The sequence below is a fragment of the Cucurbita maxima genome, unplaced genomic scaffold, assembly GCF_002738345.1.
Source record: "Cucurbita maxima cultivar Rimu unplaced genomic scaffold, Cmax_1.0 Cma_Scf00023, whole genome shotgun sequence".
NCBI lineage: Eukaryota > Viridiplantae > Streptophyta > Magnoliopsida > Cucurbitales > Cucurbitaceae > Cucurbita > Cucurbita maxima.
In genome coordinates, this window is record NW_019272039.1 from 2,997,333 (window position 1) to 3,017,308 (window position 19,976).

A 19,976-nucleotide genomic window follows, 5' to 3' on the forward strand; every position below is an offset into this window, starting at 1 on the left:
AATTAAACTTTTAGTTAATTATCTTTGATTTCTTTTAATATTATAATAATTTCATGTACAAATTTTAGTTATTTATAAAATTAAAAAATGCACGTTATATGGGCTTAGAGCCCAGAATAGTTTCTGCTGTTAGTGGATTAGAGCCCAGAATAGCCCATGTAAAGATGGGGCGACCGTTCTTGACGATGCGACATTTCATTTTGAATTATTGGAAATCCCGCTCCTCCTCCCATTTTAAATTCCTCTCCTCAAAAATCCGTTGGCAAACCCATATCAACTCGATCCTCTTCTCACTGGATCTCCGGACAGGGAAATAGTTTCAGAGCCGGCGACAGATTCTGGCAGAGAAATTCTGAGCCCTAAGAAATGGCGACAAAAATTGGGATGATGGATTCGGCTTATTTTGTTGGAAGATCGGAGATCCTCTCCTGGATCAACTCCACTCTTCATCTCAATCTTTCCAAAGTCGAGGAGGTTTCTCCCTGATCCTTTTATTATTTATATCTATTTTTCGAGCTTTCTGGATTTATTTTTATTTTTATAATTTTGACCCTGTTATGGATTCTTGAGTTGTAGGCATGCTCGGGTGCGGTTCATTGTCAATTGATGGATGCAGCTCACCCAGGGATGGTGCCGATGCACAAGGTCAACTTCGACGCGAAGAGCGAGTACGAAATGATTCAGAATTTTAAGGTCCTCCAAGATGTCTTCAACAAACTAAAGATCACTAAGGTATCTTCTTTTTATCAACCCCTTTGGTTTTATCTATTATTTTTACAACTTTACAGATTGGTTCTGTTTCCTTGAGAAATATTCTGACTGATGAGGATTTTCTTTTGGGTTCTTTGCATCCGCTTGATCTGTATTTTATTACTTTTTTCCCATGAAAAATGTTGTAGCATATCGAGGTGAGTAAGCTTGTGAAAGGAAGGCCCCTTGATAATCTGGAGTTCATGCAGTGGATGAAACGTTATTGTGATTCCGTTAATGGAGGCGTTTCGCAGTCGTAAGTTTGTCTATTGTCTGCTACAATTTCAATTACCAGAATTAACGTTGTTTTGTTGAGGGCTGGGTTGACCATCATGCTTTTAATTCGTGATTCGCCCCTTTCACGTTAGGGATTGAGATGTTACTAATTCTGTCCTCTTTTGGATCTAATTTTCCAATACTAAATGATTTGATCAACATAAACGATGGTCAGTTTCAATGTCTGAAAAGGGATGATCATCAAGAAGTCATTAATATATTTATTTTAATCCAGATTGTTGAATTATACTGCAATATTTCGTTATCAGTTTTTATTATTCTTGGTAGTTACAATGCTTTGGAAAGGAGAGAAACTTCCAAAGGAGGAAAGGAGGCAAGCAAAAAAGGCACCACATCACATTCTTCTGCGAAAGGTTCAACAGCAGCATCCAGGCCTCAGGTCTCTCAGAATGCTCGGAAAAATGAAGCATCGGCTAACTCAGGAAATCAGGCAGCCCATGTTTCTCAACCTCCATCTCATGGGATAACTGCGTATGATGAACAGGTATTTTCTGAATCTGCATGACTTTGATATATAACACAATAGAAACTGGAAAGCATATACTTACTAGTGTAAAATGCAGATCACGACGTTGAAGCTGTCAATCGACAGCCTCGAGAAAGAGAGGGATTTCTACTTTGCTAAGCTAAGGGATATTGAGATACTCTGCCAGAGTCCAGAGATTGAAAATTTGCCTGTACTTTTTTCCTATAATCATCTCTCTAATTCTATCCGTATTTTCTTTGGGCTACAAGAATTTCAAGCCCATTTTATTGAGCATTTCCATTTCCATTCGTTTTTACAGGTAGTTGGAGCTATAAGGAAGATACTGTATGCTGTAGATGATGATGCCTCAGTGGTAGCAGAAGCTCAAGTTATGTTGTCCGCTCACCAGAAGGAAACAATAAGTCACTCAAGTCCAATCTCTGAAGTGCTTTCTGATGAGAAGCTAAGCTTAGATACCCAGAAGAGAAAAAATATTATCAATCTTGATGTAGATGTTGCTGGCATAACAACTTTGTCTCCCAGGCAAAGGGTGACCGATGCTTCTGACGTTCATTGCAGTGGGTCACCTCTTATGACCTACTAACAAGAGAACACTCCTTATTTTAGCAGTACAATTCAATTGCTAGGATTGTCAAGTTTTTTTTTGTCTCTAGTAGTTTTTCAGATTTTCATGAAGTTGTTCTTTATGTAGACTTTTTACTGAGAAGATCCTTTGGATATAATATACTTGGGGTGTTTTGTTCATGGCCAACACCGCTGATGCTAATTTGGTAGATCGGGTTCATTGATTTTGTTTGTTCTCTTTCTCATTTCACTCGCACAATACTTACAAATGTGAGTGTCAGAGTACTATCACATTGCTACTTGGCAATTGAAGAATCCCAAAAACAAATGGCTATGGCAAAACCACCAATAGTTATTCAAAACTCAGGCCCTTTATTCCTGAAAGCTTATCGGAATCCAATTCCCTTTGCCTTTTAACGCCTTTTATCATCTTCTCTATAATGCTCCTTGATGCTAAAGCCACTCGACGACTTAACTTTTCATTTGGGTTTGCTCTTCTTCCTCTTCTCACTTTCCAAGCATAAGAATTCTTCGTCGCACAGGTAGTTCATATTAATCAGTTAATTTTGTGGTCTGAAATCTTGATCGGCAACCATGGGAATGGCAATATCTCGGCTTGTAAGGATGCTGTTTGCAAAGAAAGAAATGAGGATTTTAATGGTGGGTCTTGATGCTTCTGGAAAAACAACCATTTTGTATAAGTTGAAGCTTGGAGAGATTGTCACCACCATACCCACCATCGGTATCTCCTTTTTCTAAGCCCCTTTTTAGCTTTGGTGATTACATATTTTTAATCTCTTTATTCATCGATCAGGTTTTAATGTCGAAACGGTTGAGTACAAGAATGTTAGCTTTACAGTGTGGGATGTTGGAGGCCAAGATAAGGTATTCTCTTAGTTTGATCATTTGATGAACATGAGACATATTCCATCAACCGAATAATGAAGCTTTGATTCATTGCTTTCTTGTTGATGCTATGCAGATCAGACCTCTATGGAGGCACTATTTTCAGAACACGCATGGTCTTATCTTCGTGGTGGATAGCAATGACAAAGATAGGATATCAGAAGCCAGGGATGAGCTTCACAGGATGCTCAGTGAGGTGCTTAATTCTAAATGCTTCTTTCATCCACCCTCACATATCACTTGGCTTTTACACTTAATCTTGCTCTTGCTCCTCCTTCAAGCATGAACTGGTTGATGCAACTGTGCTGGTGTTTGCCAACAAGCAAGACCTTCCAAATGCTATGACTGTTGCTGAAATCACTGATAAACTTGGCCTTCACTCACTTCGACATCGTCGCTGGTACATCTCTCTCTTTAGAAAATACTATTGTTGGTCTCCCAATGTTAGTCACGTAACAGTTCTTCAAGCTCACCGCTAGCAAATATTGTCATTTGTGGACTTTCCTTACCGAGCTTCTCTCAAGATTTTTAAAATGCGTCTGTTAGGGAAGATAAACCACCGCTAGCCGATATTGTTATCTTTATTGCTGTCTTATTACATAGTTTACGTAGAAGATATCACTAATATTTTTATTCAGCGAAGATAGACCACTTCAAAGACTTGGGTAGAATTTTCTTTTTGAACACTTTTTCCATTTTTAATTTTACTGAAACTAGAGAGATGAGTGATGCAGGTACATCCAGGCCACTTGTGCCACTTCAGGCCAAGGACTGTATGAAGGTCTTGATTGGCTGTCTAGCAATATCTCAAACAAGGCAAGTTCCATAGCTTTATCTGGTTTTTTCTCTTTGTTCCTTCAAAGTTAAGCTTTATTCTTTGTTAGACTGGATGAAAAAACAGAACATCGACCCAAAACTAACAGATGGGTTTAAGCTTTCGTTGTAGGTCTAATCCCAGTTGTTTTGATGAACACCTTGTGGGAAAGCTCTTTAAATGAAACCAGAAGGAACCTAAATATGTACCTGAAAGACCTGTGCACTCTGGTCTGCAGTGTTGAATTCTCACGTTTTTGTGTAAAGTTTCGGTTTGAGATCCAAGAAAGATATGTACAAAAGCAGTGATGGAAGAACTCCATGCCATGTGAACGATAATAAAGAAAAATTAAAAAATAAATGTTATTTATAAATGTGGGTCTTGTTGCTCCACCCTTTCGTGTTCTTTCACTGTTACATGTCTTGTTCTTGTTTCTCATCACCCAGGTTGCTTCCCCACGTAGTCTTGGAAGAATATTGTTATAATCTGATGAACCATCATGGGAAATTCAATCATATTAGAATGCCAAAAAGATGGAGCCAGGATAGGAAACTCGAAAAATTAATAATTCAAGCCAAAAGCCAAAAAAAAAAACAAAACACTCAAGATTGTGCTGTCCATTTGGATCTTGTTTTAGTGTATTGGTAACCGCTTAAAACTATTGTTATTAGATATTGTGATCTCTTACGTATGGCTGTCAGCCTCATACTTCTAAAATGCATCTATTAGGAATAAGTTTCTACATACTTATTAAAAATGCTTTGTCCCATCTCCAACCGATGTAGGATATCACGTATACTAATTAATATATGGAAGTTTGAATTTAATTGGCAGATACTGTTTGCTGTGGTGGTTTCGGTTCCCATTTTACAATACTATTCAAAACGTGCAGAACCAACCCCTATGGTTTCTGGATTTAAAGCTTAGAAGAACTCTCATTACCCAAAGAACTGAGCAGTCAAGTTTTGGCTGTCAGTTCTTACAGCATGATTTTGACTCCATGAAGCATCACTGTCGTCAAACTGTTCATTGAAGAACCAAACAACCTTTCAACCTTCAAGTCCAGTCTACAACAGTTACGCCCTTCACAATTAAAATATTGTAAGGAGTAAATAAAAGAGACAACTAGGTTTGAATTTACAAATAATATGGTCTCAAATTGAAGTAGTACTATATCCAAGATGGAGTACATGAAAAGACTATTCATAACTCAACATAGAAACCCAACCAAGATCTTCCCCTCCTCAATCCCACTTTGTTTCTCCCCACCACCAGTGAAAGAACTAATACACATCTTCAGAGCAATGATTCCTTGTCTCACCAGTTTTTTTCCCCAATAGGCAACGACAACAAAAACAAATTGGACATCATATTATATAATGCATGTGAAAAGTGAAGAGAGTCCCAGAACAATTTCAAGAGTATTGCTTCAGCAGAAGGCTGGTAGGAAGTAGGAGCATCAAGAGAGATTTCATAGGCCAAATGGCGCGCTTTCTCAATGAGTGTTAGGCTACGGTGAGACGGATGGTACCATTGGCCATGAATCATTCGAGGAGTCAGAGATGAAGTATCCGTCCATAACATCGCGTGGGCTACCCAGTCCACACATTTGATAGCTATTGACACTGCCATTACTGCCAAGTGAATCAAGGATGACCTTGTAGCATTCATCTAGATGATTCTGTAAAGATATAACATGTTTCAGCTGGCCATAACTTTTGGCAATGCAGTAGAAAATCAGAAACATTCAGACATTCATCCGTGTTGTTCATCAATACCTTATTAATTTTAAGTACACTGAGGAGCTCATTCTGGTATTCCAAGAAATTACATGGCTCAATCTCATTAATGATATGCAATATTGTAGCGGTGGCCAAGACAGAAGGCAGGTAGCACAAGAATCTATGATCTGGCAGTGGAATGACCATTGCTATTAAGATACCAACCATTTCATTATGGAACAACATTTATGTTCGCATGATAAGCACTATATGTAAACAAAAGTTAGGCACTATAAGTAAGCCATTTACCAGCTATTATAGAGAGGAGATGGCTCTGAAACCTCCCAAGAAGCTCCCAAAGCATATGGTCCTTCAGAGACAACCTCCTGATAATGTGACGAAGAAAGGAAAAGGGAGTAACTGGATGCATCTTCCATTGAAGGGCAGACAACACCAGCAGCTCCATTCTCTGTATGGTCTTAGCTTCAAATAAAAACTTGGATTCTACCACCTAAAACAGAATACAACAATGCCAAGTTTTAAAATGGGTTTACAGAGCAGGAAACCAAGAATGTAGTTTCACTGCGGCATTTCATCAAACAGTTGGAGGATGATTTGAAAGCTATACATACTTGAAGGTCCAGGAGAAGGGGGACCTGGGTCTCCTCCACTTTGGCAGCCAACGAGAGGCAAGCAACAGCTGCAAGCTGACTCATCCATGGCTTGTCCCTCTGGAACCTCACATTTGAAACGAATCTATCGAAGTAGTTAACAGCAAGAAGAGAGGTGAAAGCAGAGAAAGCGTAGTAATGTTTTACACTAAAAATCCAGGACAATGCCTCATTCCGAGCCTGAATTAGATACCCATCAGAGGTAACAGAAGCATTACAAACATGGGTTTGCTCTTCTTTTGAAATTAGAGACTGCAATTCTTCATCATCCTCCCAAAGTGGGTCTTTTTCCAGCAAATTAATAGCGAGAAAAGGCTGGTCCTTTCTCAGAGTTTCCCAGTAATCGCTATCTTCAACGTTCCCATTTCCATCGAAATCTTCGTCGCAGCAGAGGTCTTCACAGAACAGGGCATCGAGAACGTAGGACTGGGTTTCAATCTCCTGAACCTGGGCTTCATCATCCGGGAGAGCCATGGGGGTGTTTTGTTGGAAGAAAAAGGAGGAGAAAGGGTTATGTCATTTGAGGAATGGGAAGGCGAAAGAAGAAAAGGGAGTGGTCAAAGAGAAAGGGATATCCATAGGCGTATCTGTTACTGGGCGATTGGATTGAGATTGAGAATGAGATTTTTGAGCAGAGGAGAGAGAGAGAGACACAGTCCCAGAATGAAGCTAAGCAACAAAGAGGTTTTATGCGGAGATGGTTGCACGCCTGTCGTCTTTTCACTTTATAATGTTTTGGGGTTTGGCTCCGTCTTTGTCTTTCCTCGAAGTCTCTTTTTTGAGATTTAAAATAAATATGAGAAAGCAGAGAGCAAAAGAAACAAAGAAAAGACTTTTTGGAGATTGGCGCGGACAATGAAACGCAACGTTAGACTGCACACTACTCACTCCTCCACTCACCTAAGCTATGGCTGCCTCCTCATTCCCTCCCAATTTCTCCATCTTTTTTTTCTTTATATATTCATTTAACTTGTGATACTCACCGTATCTTATTGAATTTATTATTATTTTGTATTTTTTTAATAGAATTTACAGTTTTTTTTTAAGTGAATATATATTAAAAAAAAAAAAAAGAAAGGAAAATAAATGAATTTTAGAATTGAAAAAAGAGGGTGGATACAGCTTCTCCATCCCCACGCCTGTGGCACGTGTAGTCCCTACTCTAAAAAATGTTGGGGTTTTTTGATATAAACTTAAAGTTACCCAGAATATGAACAGTGGTAGAAATATATTTTGAAGCCAATAGTATTTTACATAGCCATACGAAATGACCGGGCGCGTCAACGTGGCAGTTTTTGAGTGCGGAAGCTATCCGATTGGATAAGGGGCGAGTAAATACACGCGAGTAAAGCACGAATCGTTGACCGTAGAGTAAAATAGAAAGGGGAAATTACGATACGCTCCATGCGCGAACGTTGAGCGGTGTACTGTATGCTCCCTTCTTCCAACTGTTAGAACAGGTCAACGACTTTCATCCTCTCCCTCGGCGTTTGAAGCCGTTTGCTTTGCTCTTTAAACTGGGTGGGTGGGTCGTGTGCCTTGTAATCCAACTTGAAGAAGAAAAAGAAGGACCAAAAACAAATCGGCTCAATAAATGTGCCGTCTTGTCGGTTTAAGACAGAGCCCCGTACGGCTCTCTGATGTCTTCTTGACCTTTAATCCTCTGGCCCTACCGTTCACCCTACTCACTGCTCTGTACTTCTTCTTCTTCTTCTTCTTTCTTTTTTTATTTTTTATTTTTCCTTTTCTGCCCCCCTTAAATACTCCTTACGGCCCAAACCAAGTATTCTGGTTGCACCCGGAAACCCGACTCTACTTTAATTATGGAGCACCGAGTATTCTGGTGGCACCCACAAACCCGACCCTAATTCTGGTTGGGTTGCCCCATTCATTCTTAATCAACAGCTTTCTCGTCAAAGAACCCTACGCGGCGGGAACCTACTCTCTTCGAATTCCGAAATCGTTTCCAATGGAGGACAAGATCGTTACAGCAGAGAAGACGGTAATCTCCGTGTCCTTCAATCTATCTTTATCTTTATCATTCATGTCCTGTTCTCAACTGCTCTGCGAAGTGTACACTTATTGTTTTGTTACTTTTAGACATGGAATCTGTCGAAACTTCACTGTCTCGGTGATTCTGTTGGTTGAAGCCAGCAACCTAGGGAATATGTGTGGAAGTGTGTTGAATTTATTTAAAAACTAGATCCCCCTCGTTTGCTTCGTAGGTGCTTGTCGAGATGGTGCGGTTGGCCCAGAAGCGAGGTATGAAAGGTCGTGAAGGAGACTGGAAGGAGTTTCTTAAAAGGCATGACCCTAAGTTCGGGTCTAGCTTGAGCGACCCGTATAAGAGGCCCAATGATTTGTTGATTGCCTTTCTCAAGACCTTTAGTAAAGAGGATGATTTGATGGTAATGAATCGTTCTATCATAAACGCCACTGGAAGTTTTCGTGATATGCTCACTGTGCTCTTTCTGTTATTAGTTTTTGGATAAAGTACTACAGTGTAACGAGAAACGCAATTTTGTGAAGCAAGTATCGCAGAATGCTTCAGACAATGAATCACCTGAGCAGGTGGGTTCTTTTTTTTCTTTTTTTTTGGTGGAGGATCAATCAATGCCTACAGTGACGAATTTTATATCTTAGTTACTTTTGTTAACCCGTGATTGTGGCAGTGCAGAGGCTGGTTCGGCTTACACTTGAACACCCACAATACTCAATGGAATATTCATTCCCATCTTTTAATGAGGTCTGTTGTTCCTTTGCTTGCTTTCTGTGTTTCGAATCTTTTTCTTGTTTTGTTAATTGACTAATAAATTTTCCATTTAATATGTAGTATCTTCTATGATTGCCTACCTATCTAGTGAATTTATGTTGACTTGTGGGTCTGATTTTGAAGGGATGGATTGTTACAAAATTCAGTCAAAAGTCTGAAGCACTGAACTCAAATTCAATTTATGCCATTGATTGTGAGATGGTTCTCTGTGAAGATGGAACTGAGAACTTGGTGAGGGTTTGCATGGTGGATCGTGACTTACAAGTATTCTCTTGACCTTTCTGTCTTCTCGTAGCCTCTGTTCAAATCTCCCTTTACACGCACACACCCACAGAAAAAAAAAAAAAAAAATGGTCTCATTTGTTTTTTGTATAGTTCTTTCATAAATGGTTTCAAGCTTTTATCAGACCGTTTACTAGGCCCCTTGTGCTTCATTTTATGCTGACCTTAGAGTTTTCTCTTCAGGTGAAAATTGATGAACTTGTAAAACCTAGGAAAGAAATTAAGGACTACAGAACTGATATAACTGGAATTTCTCCTGGGGATTTAGATGATGTTACTTGTTCTTTGGTTGATGTACAGGTATCTGTAGTTTGTTTCATATGTGGACGGTTTATTCTTCTTCTAACACATACGATCTGATATTCTTTGTGCAAATTGCAGAAATCCATTACAAAATTGCTGTCAAGTGGAACTATTTTGGTAGGCCACAGTCTGAACAATGACCTACGAGGTAATCTAAATATCATCATATGTACGTGTATTCTTTCAGTTCTTCAAGGGCCATATTTTTATTTTTCAGTTTCATCTTTAATTTTAAGTTTCAACTTCAATAAAATTTATGTGTTAGGTTTTCTGATCAACTTCTTACTGTGACTAGACGTAATAATTTACGTATAAATTGATGATGTTTACAATAAATTATATTTTAATAATTGTATTGTAATTACCTCATGCCTAATTTGATGGAAGATATATGACTTCAAAATTGAAAACTTATCCACCCTATTTAACCAACTTGTAATAACTTACCCAACTCAAACTAAGTTTCAATTGGAGAAATTGGTCTTAATGAAAAGCCACTATGCTAACTACTGGCCACCTTATTAAAATACTGTCTTAAAGTTTTCATATCATCCTTTGTAATTATACCAAAAAATAAAAGATTCATGTTTTAAATGTAATTATGTCTCATTGATTTTCCATTTTATTTTATACTAATTGAATATGTTAATATCTTAAAATTAAATTGATCTTCAGTTAAAAAATCCAGAAAAGATCAAATGGGTAAAGATAAAATATCAAGTAATCAAAATAGTAAAAAAATGAGTTAAACTTAAAGATACAAGGGCATGACAACAAAAACAATCAGCCATGATATGCCACTTAAATGCACAAGCATATGGATTCCCATGTTAAGTATCCAAATTCCTTACAAACAAATGGCCTCTTGAAAATTGTGCATATTGCTTCTCCCTGACATTAGTTTATTTGTTGTCCTTTGTTCTTTTGTTGCTACAGCACTTCAATTAGATCATGCGAGGGTGATTGACACCTCTTATATCTTCAAGTATTTCAATGGATCAATCTATAGAAGACCTTCTTTGAACAACCTGTGTAAGGCATGTGTAAAATACATGTTTTTCATAGTTTGTGCTCTTTCACTCATGCAATTTTTTTTTTTTTTTTGTTTCTGCGAGGGCTTTTATGTTCATAATCAGAAGTATTTGAAACTTTTAGATGTCATTATGGCGAGTTTTTTACTCTTTTTCTACAGTCTGTCTTGGGCTATGACCTTCGTCAGGAGGGTGCTCCACATAATTGTCTAGATGATGCTCGGGCTGCCATGAAACTTGCTCTCGCAAAGCTAGAGAGCAAAGTTGATGATGTGATTACCGAAGCTGATGAGAATGTAAGACTAAGGATCTTCCAACCCATTACAGTAACGCTTATGTTGTATGTGTTCATAGATTAATATTGATTTTCTTTTAAATACTGCAGACACCTCAAATTGGTATGGAGAAGTTGCTTCTTCATAGAATACCTGTTAATGTATCAAGTGAAGAATTAGCTGGAGTTATTAGTGGTGATTTCACCATTGAACTCAAGGTTGAATATGCTCAATTTATTTTGTATGCAATCCATAGATATGCATTCCGAATAATTTTTTGTGATAATTTCCATGCACATACATAGTCGACAGTTTTGATATATGATGAATCTTATATAAATATCATGTGCATAGTTTGTTACTGTGGGCTTGGCATCTTCACTTTTGATGAACGCTTATTTAATGGGTTCTTTGTGGATTAAGAAAGTTGAGTGGCCAAGTTAGCACTTAGCAGATGTGTACTTCCTGTGGATGGATCCGGAATTTATGTCGCACCATTTTGAACTACTTGATTTATCAACTTTTTCTTATATAAGCTTCAATTTTTTTTAGTAACTGGTCCATGCAGTTTAATAGGTCGACCAAATGTCTAGGTTGTTTGGTTGCACTGCCCTCTTCTATACATTCGAACACCGTAATTGTTTTAACAACATGCGCATTATTTAATGTCTATATTCTTCTCCATCTGCTTATCTTTTACCAATAAATTTTATGTTTTGACGATTCATCTTCCAACAGCCACCTAAGAATGTTCAAGGGGGGGATATATACTCCGCATTTGCCATTTTTAAGAATCCCAAAGAGGCACATGAAGCATTCGAACAGATTGAAGGTAGCCAAAATGAGGTAATAGTGAATACACATTTTCTTTATCTTTATGAGATGATTTATTTTCTTCATTTGATATGCTTTCCGTATTCCCTAAGAAAAATGACACACATTTCACTTATACTATGCCATATCCTTGCCAAATTAGTCAATCATATTTCAGTACCGGGTAATTGATGCCCTGGGGGGAATTTTACGCTTGGTTTTACTGATTAATTTTTCCAATCCTGCCATACAATCAGGATTCATCTGGACGGCCACAGAAGCTCATTAGATTTCAACGTTCAGGGACCATTGTTAGTATCTATGTTCGCAAAATGGGACGAAAGGATTTTGCTGACAAATTATCGTCTACAAAAAGAGATATGAAAGTGATTGAAAACCTAGTCATGTCCAAAAAACAGAAGACTGATCAGAACATTGGGATGGATACGATTTCAAACTCAAGTAGAAGTTTCGACCATGTTGAGGAGGTTGAAATGTTGAATCTAGAATTGAAACAGGACTCTAGTCCGTGTTGTGATCACTTGAATGAGGTTGAGAGACTGAAGGAAGAATTGAGAAGGAAGGATTATGAACTTAGTAATCTGCGTAAAGCGATCACTGCTCTGAAGAAGAAAAACGAAAAGAAAAAGGGAAAAAAGAAGTAAATTTTGCTTTGAATCCACTCCCCTCGCCAGCTATAGTCTTGGTTCTGCCTGTACTCTTCTTCTGGTTTTTATCTCCATGATCCTGGTGCCTCTTTTGTGAATTACAGTGAAATTTATGGGATCAGCACAGACAAGGTGCATCCTTTTACTAAATAGATTCATTGGGACGATTAACTACCCCAGCTGCTAAACCAATATCCAGCCATGGAGCGAACAATCTGAGATAATTTATACAAATACTCAGTTTTGGTGTTGTAGATCGTTACATTTTACTAATCTCGTGGGGTCAAGAGGAAAAGAGCTTCGACTTCCCTGTGTTATTACTTAAGAATAGTTTCATGTTGTAGGTTTCCCTCAAGTGCCTCACTGGCCTAAGAGGTTAATTTTGTTTTGTTTTTTTCTCTCTTTTTGTGCACTAAGATTCTTTTTTTCAACTTTTTTTTTTTTTTTTTTTTTTTTTTATTGAGTTAAAACTTTCTGGATGTCTTGGTTGTCTGATTCGAGCTATATATATATATATATATATATATATATACATGTACTTTTATGGAGGAGATATGCTTTAATTGAATTGCTCCGGGAATGCAAATGTTTTTATATGATTGAAAATATGTTCTATATCATGTTTTGTACTGATTCCTCCTCTGTAAACTTTGCAAATAAGTTATGGTAAAGACACCTAATGGAATAACTATTAAAACTAAAATGCTTGCTTTGTCAAGTAAATTAATTGATGGTCGTGTAGAAATTCCCATTTGAATTTTGGATCCCTAAATATTGACAAACTGTAAAGTTAGCTTTTGATAAATTTTGGGAAAAAGAATCGCATGAAGCAGCCCAATGATTTAAACAATATAGAAAGTGTTTTCTTTTCCTTTCCCTTCCACCATGAGGTGGGGAGGTTTAAAAGAGGGAAGGTATCATATGAAGGGAAAAACAATCAATTGAAAGCTGACGTTATCTCAAATATCAACTTCTTGATAATCCAACTTTTTCTGATATAAATGGTTTGAAGCAACGCTCAACTCACGCTTCATTCACTATCAAAGTCTTCTTCATCCCCAAAAGTGAAAACTGATGCATCAGCGGCTATTGCTTTGAATTCACTTGCGCTTGCCGAATCCATATTTGGGGTCTCAAGGCCTGACGGTTGTATCATGCCACTAATGTTTGGTTCTTTTGGAGCATTGATTTGTAGATTTCTCTCATTCCCAAGTGACAAATGATTTGTTTCACGCGTTAAACTCCCAATTTTATCAGAAGAAATTGCTGTTGATGAATGGTCAACTTTTGCAGTTTCAGAAGTTGATTGAGCTAGACCAGTTTTTGTGTCACCATTTTCTTCATCACTATCAGAGAATACATCATCATTTTCTTCACTCTCAGGAATTTTGTTTTTGCTCGATTGTGCTGCCTCATGACCTGGAACCCGATCATGAATAGGACGACAATCAGATCCTTTGCCAGCAGAATTAGTTTTCGATCGTGTTGGCAAAGTACCATTATAGTCTATCATCACAACCTCGACCTGGAATCCAGGAGTAGGAAGTTTTCTCTGCAAATGGTGATCCACATATATTATAAAAAGAGAGCAAAAACAAAATCCGTATAGTTCAGTAATGGATTACGTTAAGAGATTATTATAATCAGTGTCGAAGGATTTGAAGGATTGTATTGATTACCTTATCAAAACCATCAAGATCTGTGTCGCTTAATAATACTTTGTTTTCTGTCATTGTTGTATTTAACCAACTGGAAAAAGTAAAGGGGGAAACAACGTTAAAAGACCTTCACAGCACGGCACGATTTACTCCCTATGGCATACTAGTGGAGCAGAACGAAGGTATGAAAGAAATTCATGATACCATTTGGGCAGAATTCCGTGGACAGTATTCAAAAGGTTTCACAACTAATAAACAAGATTGGAAGTGACCAGAAATTAACTAACCAATAAAAATCTCCATGGCGGTCATGAAAATGAATCTTAAAGTCCCCAGACAACTCTGTCAAACCAGGCTCACCTGGCAGTGCAAAAACTACAAATCCTTTCTTTGGTGCTCTAATCCAGAAATCTTCTGGCTGCAGTAAGTTGGAAACCTCAGATTAGAGATGAAAATCATCATAATATGTTGTATGGGAACTAAACCAAAGGGTGGAACTTCAATAACCTTACCATCAAATCCTTTGTCTTTGGATGCTTTTTTGTTGAGAACAAAATCTCTGTAGACAATTCAAAAACTTTGGTAAGAATATATATGTTATAATTTTAGTCTAATGAGCAGCCGAACGATCTACACATAGGAAAGGCTATAATTAACATCCCACAACAGAAAGAACAAGATTTTGGACAGCTACTGTAAAAGTATAAATACACCACATCCCCTTTTATATCATTAATTCGGGAGTTCGTGAGATTTTCTAGTTATTCTCTAGTTCAAATATGTTATAATTAATTTCTAATTTTGTTGAGTTTAAATATTTAGGTGTATGGGATATTTGGTGAGTGCTTTTCTTATTATGCTCATGTATATATATAATAGGGTATATTTGAAATCCAAAGCCACCAAAACCTAAAAGGTATTGTTGAAACATAGCTTGCCAGCTTGGTTGTCAAAGTAATCAGTGAACGAAAACAAATGTTTACAAGCATGTGTCAGATAGATATACAGACGACCAATCACATCTCTATAAAAAGCAGAGGCTGCATTTAGACACACGCAAACACAATTAAAATAAAATAAAAGAACGAAAAGAAAATATTGCAGATTCATGGATTCATGGGAGATTTTCTCCAAATCCCTTTCTCTGTATGCTTAATACTTGACCATAAGGAAAAAGTTTATATCATAGTAAACTATATCAAGAACAGAATAATTGCAAGAGACTGACAAATATAGCCTTGCTAAAGATAAGTCAACTGAAAGATGTTAAAAAAGAAGATTTGTCGTATAAGGGAAACAGCAGGAATTTCACAAAATACCACTGTGATTTGAAATTGTAATCGAAGGCCTAACCCAATACGGGCACTTGTGAAGCCGAAAACCTCTCAGCATGCACCTGTAAAATTTTAACATGAGTAACTCTGGTGGACCATATTTATGTTCTCCATGAACAGTATCAACAACTCACCTCCGTCCAGGTGGAGTATTTCCGTTGAAATGTATTAAAATGCGCTCAAAGTATTTGACATACCTCTGTATCAAGTAAAGAGGCATCACAATAAAGTATAAAATAAAAATAAGAGAGAGAATAGAATTGAATGGCTTACAATCTGGCTAGGAAGAACCAAAGCCTTTCCATCCACGCATCTTTTCTGATTGTAATAGTCAATTGCCTCTGCTGACGTATGGAAGAACTGCATCCAGATGGAAAAAAAAGAGAGTAATAAACAAGCCCAAAGATTAGGTAAAATTGAATATAAACCTACCAACCTTATGAGAATAGACTACATATTCTTACCTTTAGAAATAAAAGGAGGCTGCAAATCATTAGCCCTGTTCGTGCCATACCAGCTTTACAATGAACAACAACCACATTCTCAATATCCTCCTTTAACCATGCATAAGCACTTAGACAAAATGATTTTATGAGATGGATAGGAGGACAATTATGATCATCAAACGGGAAATGTGCAACCTGAAAGATCCAAAATTTGCAAGTTGAAGAAATAATGATCAGAAAAGTTCAGTCGCTATTTCCTGACTTGAGAAATAAGAATCCATATCTTTCTGACTGCCCAATTCAAAGCCACTCAGAAAATAAGATTTTCAGTAAATATTTGTAACACAGAGATAATTGTGTTATACTTCCTACATTTACAGGTAAGAAATTATTTTGGGTCAGTGGATCATATACATTCCCTAAACTGAAGTATTCTGGAACAAATGATTTTTATTAGGTAGACAAACAATGACAAATACCAGTTCTTCAGATCAACCGAAGTAAGAGGTAGCTTATGCAGTTTTTGTTGTACCGTTGACTATAATTGATATTAGTGAGGATGCTCAATTGAAGACCTGAAAATTGAAAGCTTACCTTCCCCTCAAATAATGAGGCATCATACAAACGCTCTGAGCAAAGATTGTAAACTTTGTATTTTCCCTGCCAATAAATAAGGATTTAATTTACGGACATTTCCAATTAATGGGTTAAGGGAATAAGAAGAAAACAAGATCAGCAAGATGTAGACAGGCATGGTATGTAATAACGCTGCTCGTAGCTCTTTTCTTCCTCTGAGTCTTCTGCTGTATGGGCTCATAAAATACCAGAAAATAAGTGAAACAAAATTTTACCTTATGATGAGTTTCAAAAAATTTGATCACTTCTTCCATATGATTTCTGTAAAATCCCTACAACAAAATTTCCAATTATACGTGTTCAAGATGCAAAGTAACAATCTCATCCACTAAATACATAAAGGCAAATTCATCTAAATCTATCGGAATATTTTTCACTTACCTCAATGAAACCAAATAAACCGGAGCTCATGTGACCAGCAGGAAACCCCATACCAATTATATTTTCAGTGATATATGTCATATCCAAATCAAATTCTCCTTCCTGTTTAGGCAATAGATTTTATTAACATATTCAGTATACTAAAAATGAAAAAAGTTGGAGAATCATTTTTTCACTCTTTTGTAAACCATCCAATTAAAAAAGTTCAAAATATATTCTTTCATTTATTATCTAAATAATACTCAGTAGCCATTTAAATGGTGCATTTTCGTTGGTTTAGAAGTAATGTAATACTATAGTGTATAGCTTGTAAGTATACAAAAAGAAATATGCACAGAGCATATAACAAATACAACAAGAACAATTAAACGGAAGAAAATATAGCACACATGAACTACCTGATATCTTCGTTTGTTCTGAGATACAATATGGCGTGCCTTTACCTGCATAGCCTTTACTGCATTCTGAGATGTGTCGACTAAACCTTTTGTGAATGATTTGAAAACATCAGATTTCGCTGCTGCTTTGGTATCTGCAGCAGTATCATCTCGTACAGGAGACATTGAAGGCATCCGCAGTCCAAAGCCACTACTGAAACGAGCAATTGCTGACATCCCAGCATTTCCTGTCGTAGAGTCATTTTCTGCTGCTTCAGGCGGTTGTGGATTTCTAAAACTCTTAGCCCAAGATGATATTCCAGACGGAGATAAAATAGATGTCAACTGGTCTCCTGTACTATTTTGCCTATGGACAGTTGGAGCTGGATTATTGACTGCAGATTGTGTTGAACTATTAGAAGTTCCATTATCCATTTTATCATACGAATGAAACAGGGTTAAATGCGGCTTTACTATCCTGGCTGAAACTGAGAACTATGTGGATCTCAACTTCTCAAATAGAAACCATGATGACCAGTAGAGATATCCACAATGAAGTTGCAGCTGTCAGTAGTTAATCTTTACATCCAAGCTGCAATGCACAACTACTATGAACACGCTTGATTTTTTCTCATGCCAAAATGATAAATTAAGAATTAGGGAACAATTGAAATTCATGATCTTATCATAAGAAAAACTGATCAAGAAGTCTCTCATAACAATTTAATTATGTAGCCCTGTTCTCAACGACGTGAGTGTGCATTCGGTATCAGCCACTGCTGGACAGTGAACCAGCATGAGTACACACATGATTGCGTATGTTCACTTAAACATTAGTTTTGGATCAAGCTACTCTTAATCTACCTTTGGGGGGAATAATGAACTTTTTTCCTTTTAATAATAAACTAGATAGGCTATAATAGACAATATCTATCATGAGGGTTCCTTCATTTTCTGGATAGGCATCATCATTTTTATGCATTTAGAGAACAATGGTAAGAGTTTTTGAATATTGGCTACTCAAACATTATATTGTTCATCGTTCTCCATTAACATACTACATTTCATTCATACCTCTAGTAATATCAGTCACTTCAATTAATTTAACATGCTCCAAGAAAAGGTGCCGAGCTCGAAGTAAGATTCAGCAACCTGGTTTCCAGAAAAGCACTATATCAACAAAGAGTTATAGATCTGCAAGAAATCATGGGAAATTGGCAGAATAAAACACGAATCGAATCCCATGAGTAACAAATCATGCGGGATATGTTCTTAGAATTACACAGGAAATGATGACTTCAAAATGAAAATGCAGGCAAACTTACAGAGACGAATTAAGAATTTCGGTTGGATCTCGTCGAATAAATGATTGTGAATGAACCGAAGAAGATGATGTGTCCAGTTAGGATCTCCTCGAAGGTTGTTTCTGTTCAGAGTTCGAAAAAGAATACGAGGGAACTGGAAATTGTTACTGGAGAGGAAGAATGATTACAGTTTGCAGGTGAAGAATTTTGAAGAAATTAGCGATCTATGGCTTAATTTCAATTTTGAAGAAATCGTCATTCATTTCCAACCGAATTATTTCATCTCTATCTCCAAGAAGTTACGACACGTCGTCTTCGGTCAATTCATAATTTGATTTCCAGACAGCTTGTAAGATGACGGTAAGAATAGAATATTCTAATTTTTTTTCCCATTTTTTAAAAATTTCAATAATCACGAATTAGAATCCTAATTAGTTACGGGCTATATTAAGGACAACTATTTTACACTTAATTTGATTATTTTTAGCACCCTAAATATTTATTATTAAATTGTGACTTCTAAAGAAATTAATTTTGTTTTTAAATTAGAATGTATTCGCCCTTAATTTTTATAATTTATAATTTTAAACATTTTTAATTTAATTCAACCATTTAGTTTAGTTTTAAATTAGCTTCTATCTTTAAAATAAATAAAAAAAGAGTTTTTTTTTATTCACATTAAAAAAAAAAAAAAAAAAAAAAAAAAACTTGTGATGTCCACGGTGAGGAGAACAAATCATCATTTTACAAAGGTGTGGAAACCTTCTACCAGCAAATGCGTTTTAAAGCATTGAGGGGAAGCTCGAAAGGGAAAGCCCAGGAAGGAAAATATCTGCTAGCAGTGGATCTGGGCGTTACAAATGGTATCAAAGCCAGACACTTGACGATTTACCAACCTTCTCGCTATTCCCGGAAGGGGGTAAACAAGAAGTGGTGTGCCAGTAAGGATGCTGGGCCCAAAGGGGGTGGATTTGGTGGTGATCCCACATCCATTGGAGAAAGAAATGAGCTCGGTGAGGACACTGGGTCTCGAAGGGGATGGATTTGGTGGTAGTCCCACATTGATTGGAGAAAGAAACGAGCTTCGACGAGGACGTTGGGCATAGGGGAGTGGATTGTGATGTCCCACGTTAGTTGGAAAGGAACAAATCACATTTTATAAAGTTTAAAAAGGACAATATCTGTTAGTGTTAGTGGTAAACGTGGAGCTTACCAAACTCAATTTTTAATTTGTGTCGTTTGTTTTCTATAACAAAATTAAAAATTAAGCTGACCTATTAAATAAAAAAATTTAATATTATTGAAAATTTGAAAATTGTGAAGGAAGTAAATAAACATGTAATTTAATTAATTTGATTTGATTTGATTTAATTTGTACTCGGCAGCCTAAACCACATAGGCAACCTAAACCACATAATAATTTGACGAAAATGAAACTGTTAAAAGTAAGTACATAGATTAGATTAAAATTATGCCAAACAAGGC

General features: G+C 36.8%; 5 protein-coding genes across 7 annotated transcripts; 3 read left to right on the top strand and 2 right to left on the bottom strand.

Annotated features, from left to right (window-relative positions):
* Window positions 1–170: 170 nt before the first annotated feature.
* LOC111497094 (microtubule-associated protein RP/EB family member 1C) lies at window positions 171–2,283 on the top strand. Its single transcript, XM_023147732.1, has 6 exons — window positions 171–474; window positions 577–732; window positions 900–1,006; window positions 1,315–1,531; window positions 1,611–1,724; window positions 1,833–2,283. The coding sequence occupies exons 1-6, from the start codon at window positions 367–369 to the stop codon at window positions 2,115–2,117; spliced, it is 987 nt and encodes a 328-aa protein (XP_023003500.1). The 5' UTR covers window positions 171–366; the 3' UTR covers window positions 2,118–2,283.
* Window positions 2,284–2,550: 267 nt separating this feature from the next.
* On the top strand, window positions 2,551–4,210 carry LOC111497095 (ADP-ribosylation factor 1-like). The gene is made up of 6 exons (XM_023147733.1): window positions 2,551–2,840; window positions 2,913–2,983; window positions 3,081–3,200; window positions 3,286–3,404; window positions 3,739–3,820; window positions 3,951–4,210. Exons 1-6 carry the CDS (start codon window positions 2,693–2,695, stop codon window positions 3,954–3,956), a joined length of 546 nt encoding a protein of 181 aa, XP_023003501.1. The 5' UTR covers window positions 2,551–2,692; the 3' UTR covers window positions 3,957–4,210.
* Window positions 4,211–4,948: 738 nt separating this feature from the next.
* On the bottom strand, window positions 4,949–7,081 carry LOC111497093 (cyclin-D3-3-like). Of its 2 annotated transcripts, none has more exons than XM_023147730.1 (4): window positions 6,172–7,081; window positions 5,849–6,050; window positions 5,597–5,748; window positions 4,949–5,499 (listed from the first exon to the last, which is right to left on the bottom strand). In XM_023147730.1, the coding sequence occupies exons 1-4, from the start codon at window positions 6,682–6,684 to the stop codon at window positions 5,329–5,331; spliced, it is 1,038 nt and encodes a 345-aa protein (XP_023003498.1). In that variant the 5' UTR covers window positions 6,685–7,081; the 3' UTR covers window positions 4,949–5,328. The 2 variants fall into 2 exon arrangements, with proteins under 2 accessions (XP_023003498.1, XP_023003499.1); XM_023147731.1 differs by having other exon boundaries at window positions 5,597–5,727; window positions 6,172–7,075.
* A 940-nt stretch (window positions 7,082–8,021) lies between these two features.
* LOC111497193 (small RNA degrading nuclease 1-like) lies at window positions 8,022–12,816 on the top strand. Of its 2 annotated transcripts, none has more exons than XM_023147903.1 (12): window positions 8,022–8,212; window positions 8,436–8,618; window positions 8,692–8,781; window positions 8,888–8,956; window positions 9,107–9,214; window positions 9,449–9,565; window positions 9,647–9,716; window positions 10,505–10,605; window positions 10,761–10,895; window positions 10,985–11,092; window positions 11,613–11,720; window positions 11,945–12,816. In XM_023147903.1, the coding sequence occupies exons 1-12, from the start codon at window positions 8,180–8,182 to the stop codon at window positions 12,350–12,352; spliced, it is 1,530 nt and encodes a 509-aa protein (XP_023003671.1). In that variant the 5' UTR covers window positions 8,022–8,179; the 3' UTR covers window positions 12,353–12,816. The 2 variants fall into 2 exon arrangements, with proteins under 2 accessions (XP_023003671.1, XP_023003670.1); XM_023147902.1 differs by having other exon boundaries at window positions 8,027–8,212; window positions 9,107–9,247.
* A 359-nt stretch (window positions 12,817–13,175) lies between these two features.
* Window positions 13,176–18,764, bottom strand: LOC111497091 (phosphatidylinositol 3,4,5-trisphosphate 3-phosphatase and protein-tyrosine-phosphatase PTEN2A-like). Its single transcript, XM_023147727.1, has 14 exons — window positions 18,513–18,764; window positions 18,262–18,339; window positions 17,209–17,779; window positions 16,811–16,912; window positions 16,645–16,701; window positions 16,388–16,453; window positions 15,812–15,988; window positions 15,621–15,707; window positions 15,482–15,546; window positions 15,333–15,409; window positions 14,526–14,572; window positions 14,301–14,431; window positions 14,035–14,104; window positions 13,176–13,907 (listed from the first exon to the last, which is right to left on the bottom strand). Exons 3-14 carry the CDS (start codon window positions 17,620–17,622, stop codon window positions 13,386–13,388), a joined length of 1,815 nt encoding a protein of 604 aa, XP_023003495.1. The 5' UTR covers window positions 17,623–17,779; window positions 18,262–18,339; window positions 18,513–18,764; the 3' UTR covers window positions 13,176–13,385.
* Between the last annotated feature and the right edge of the window lie 1,212 nt (window positions 18,765–19,976).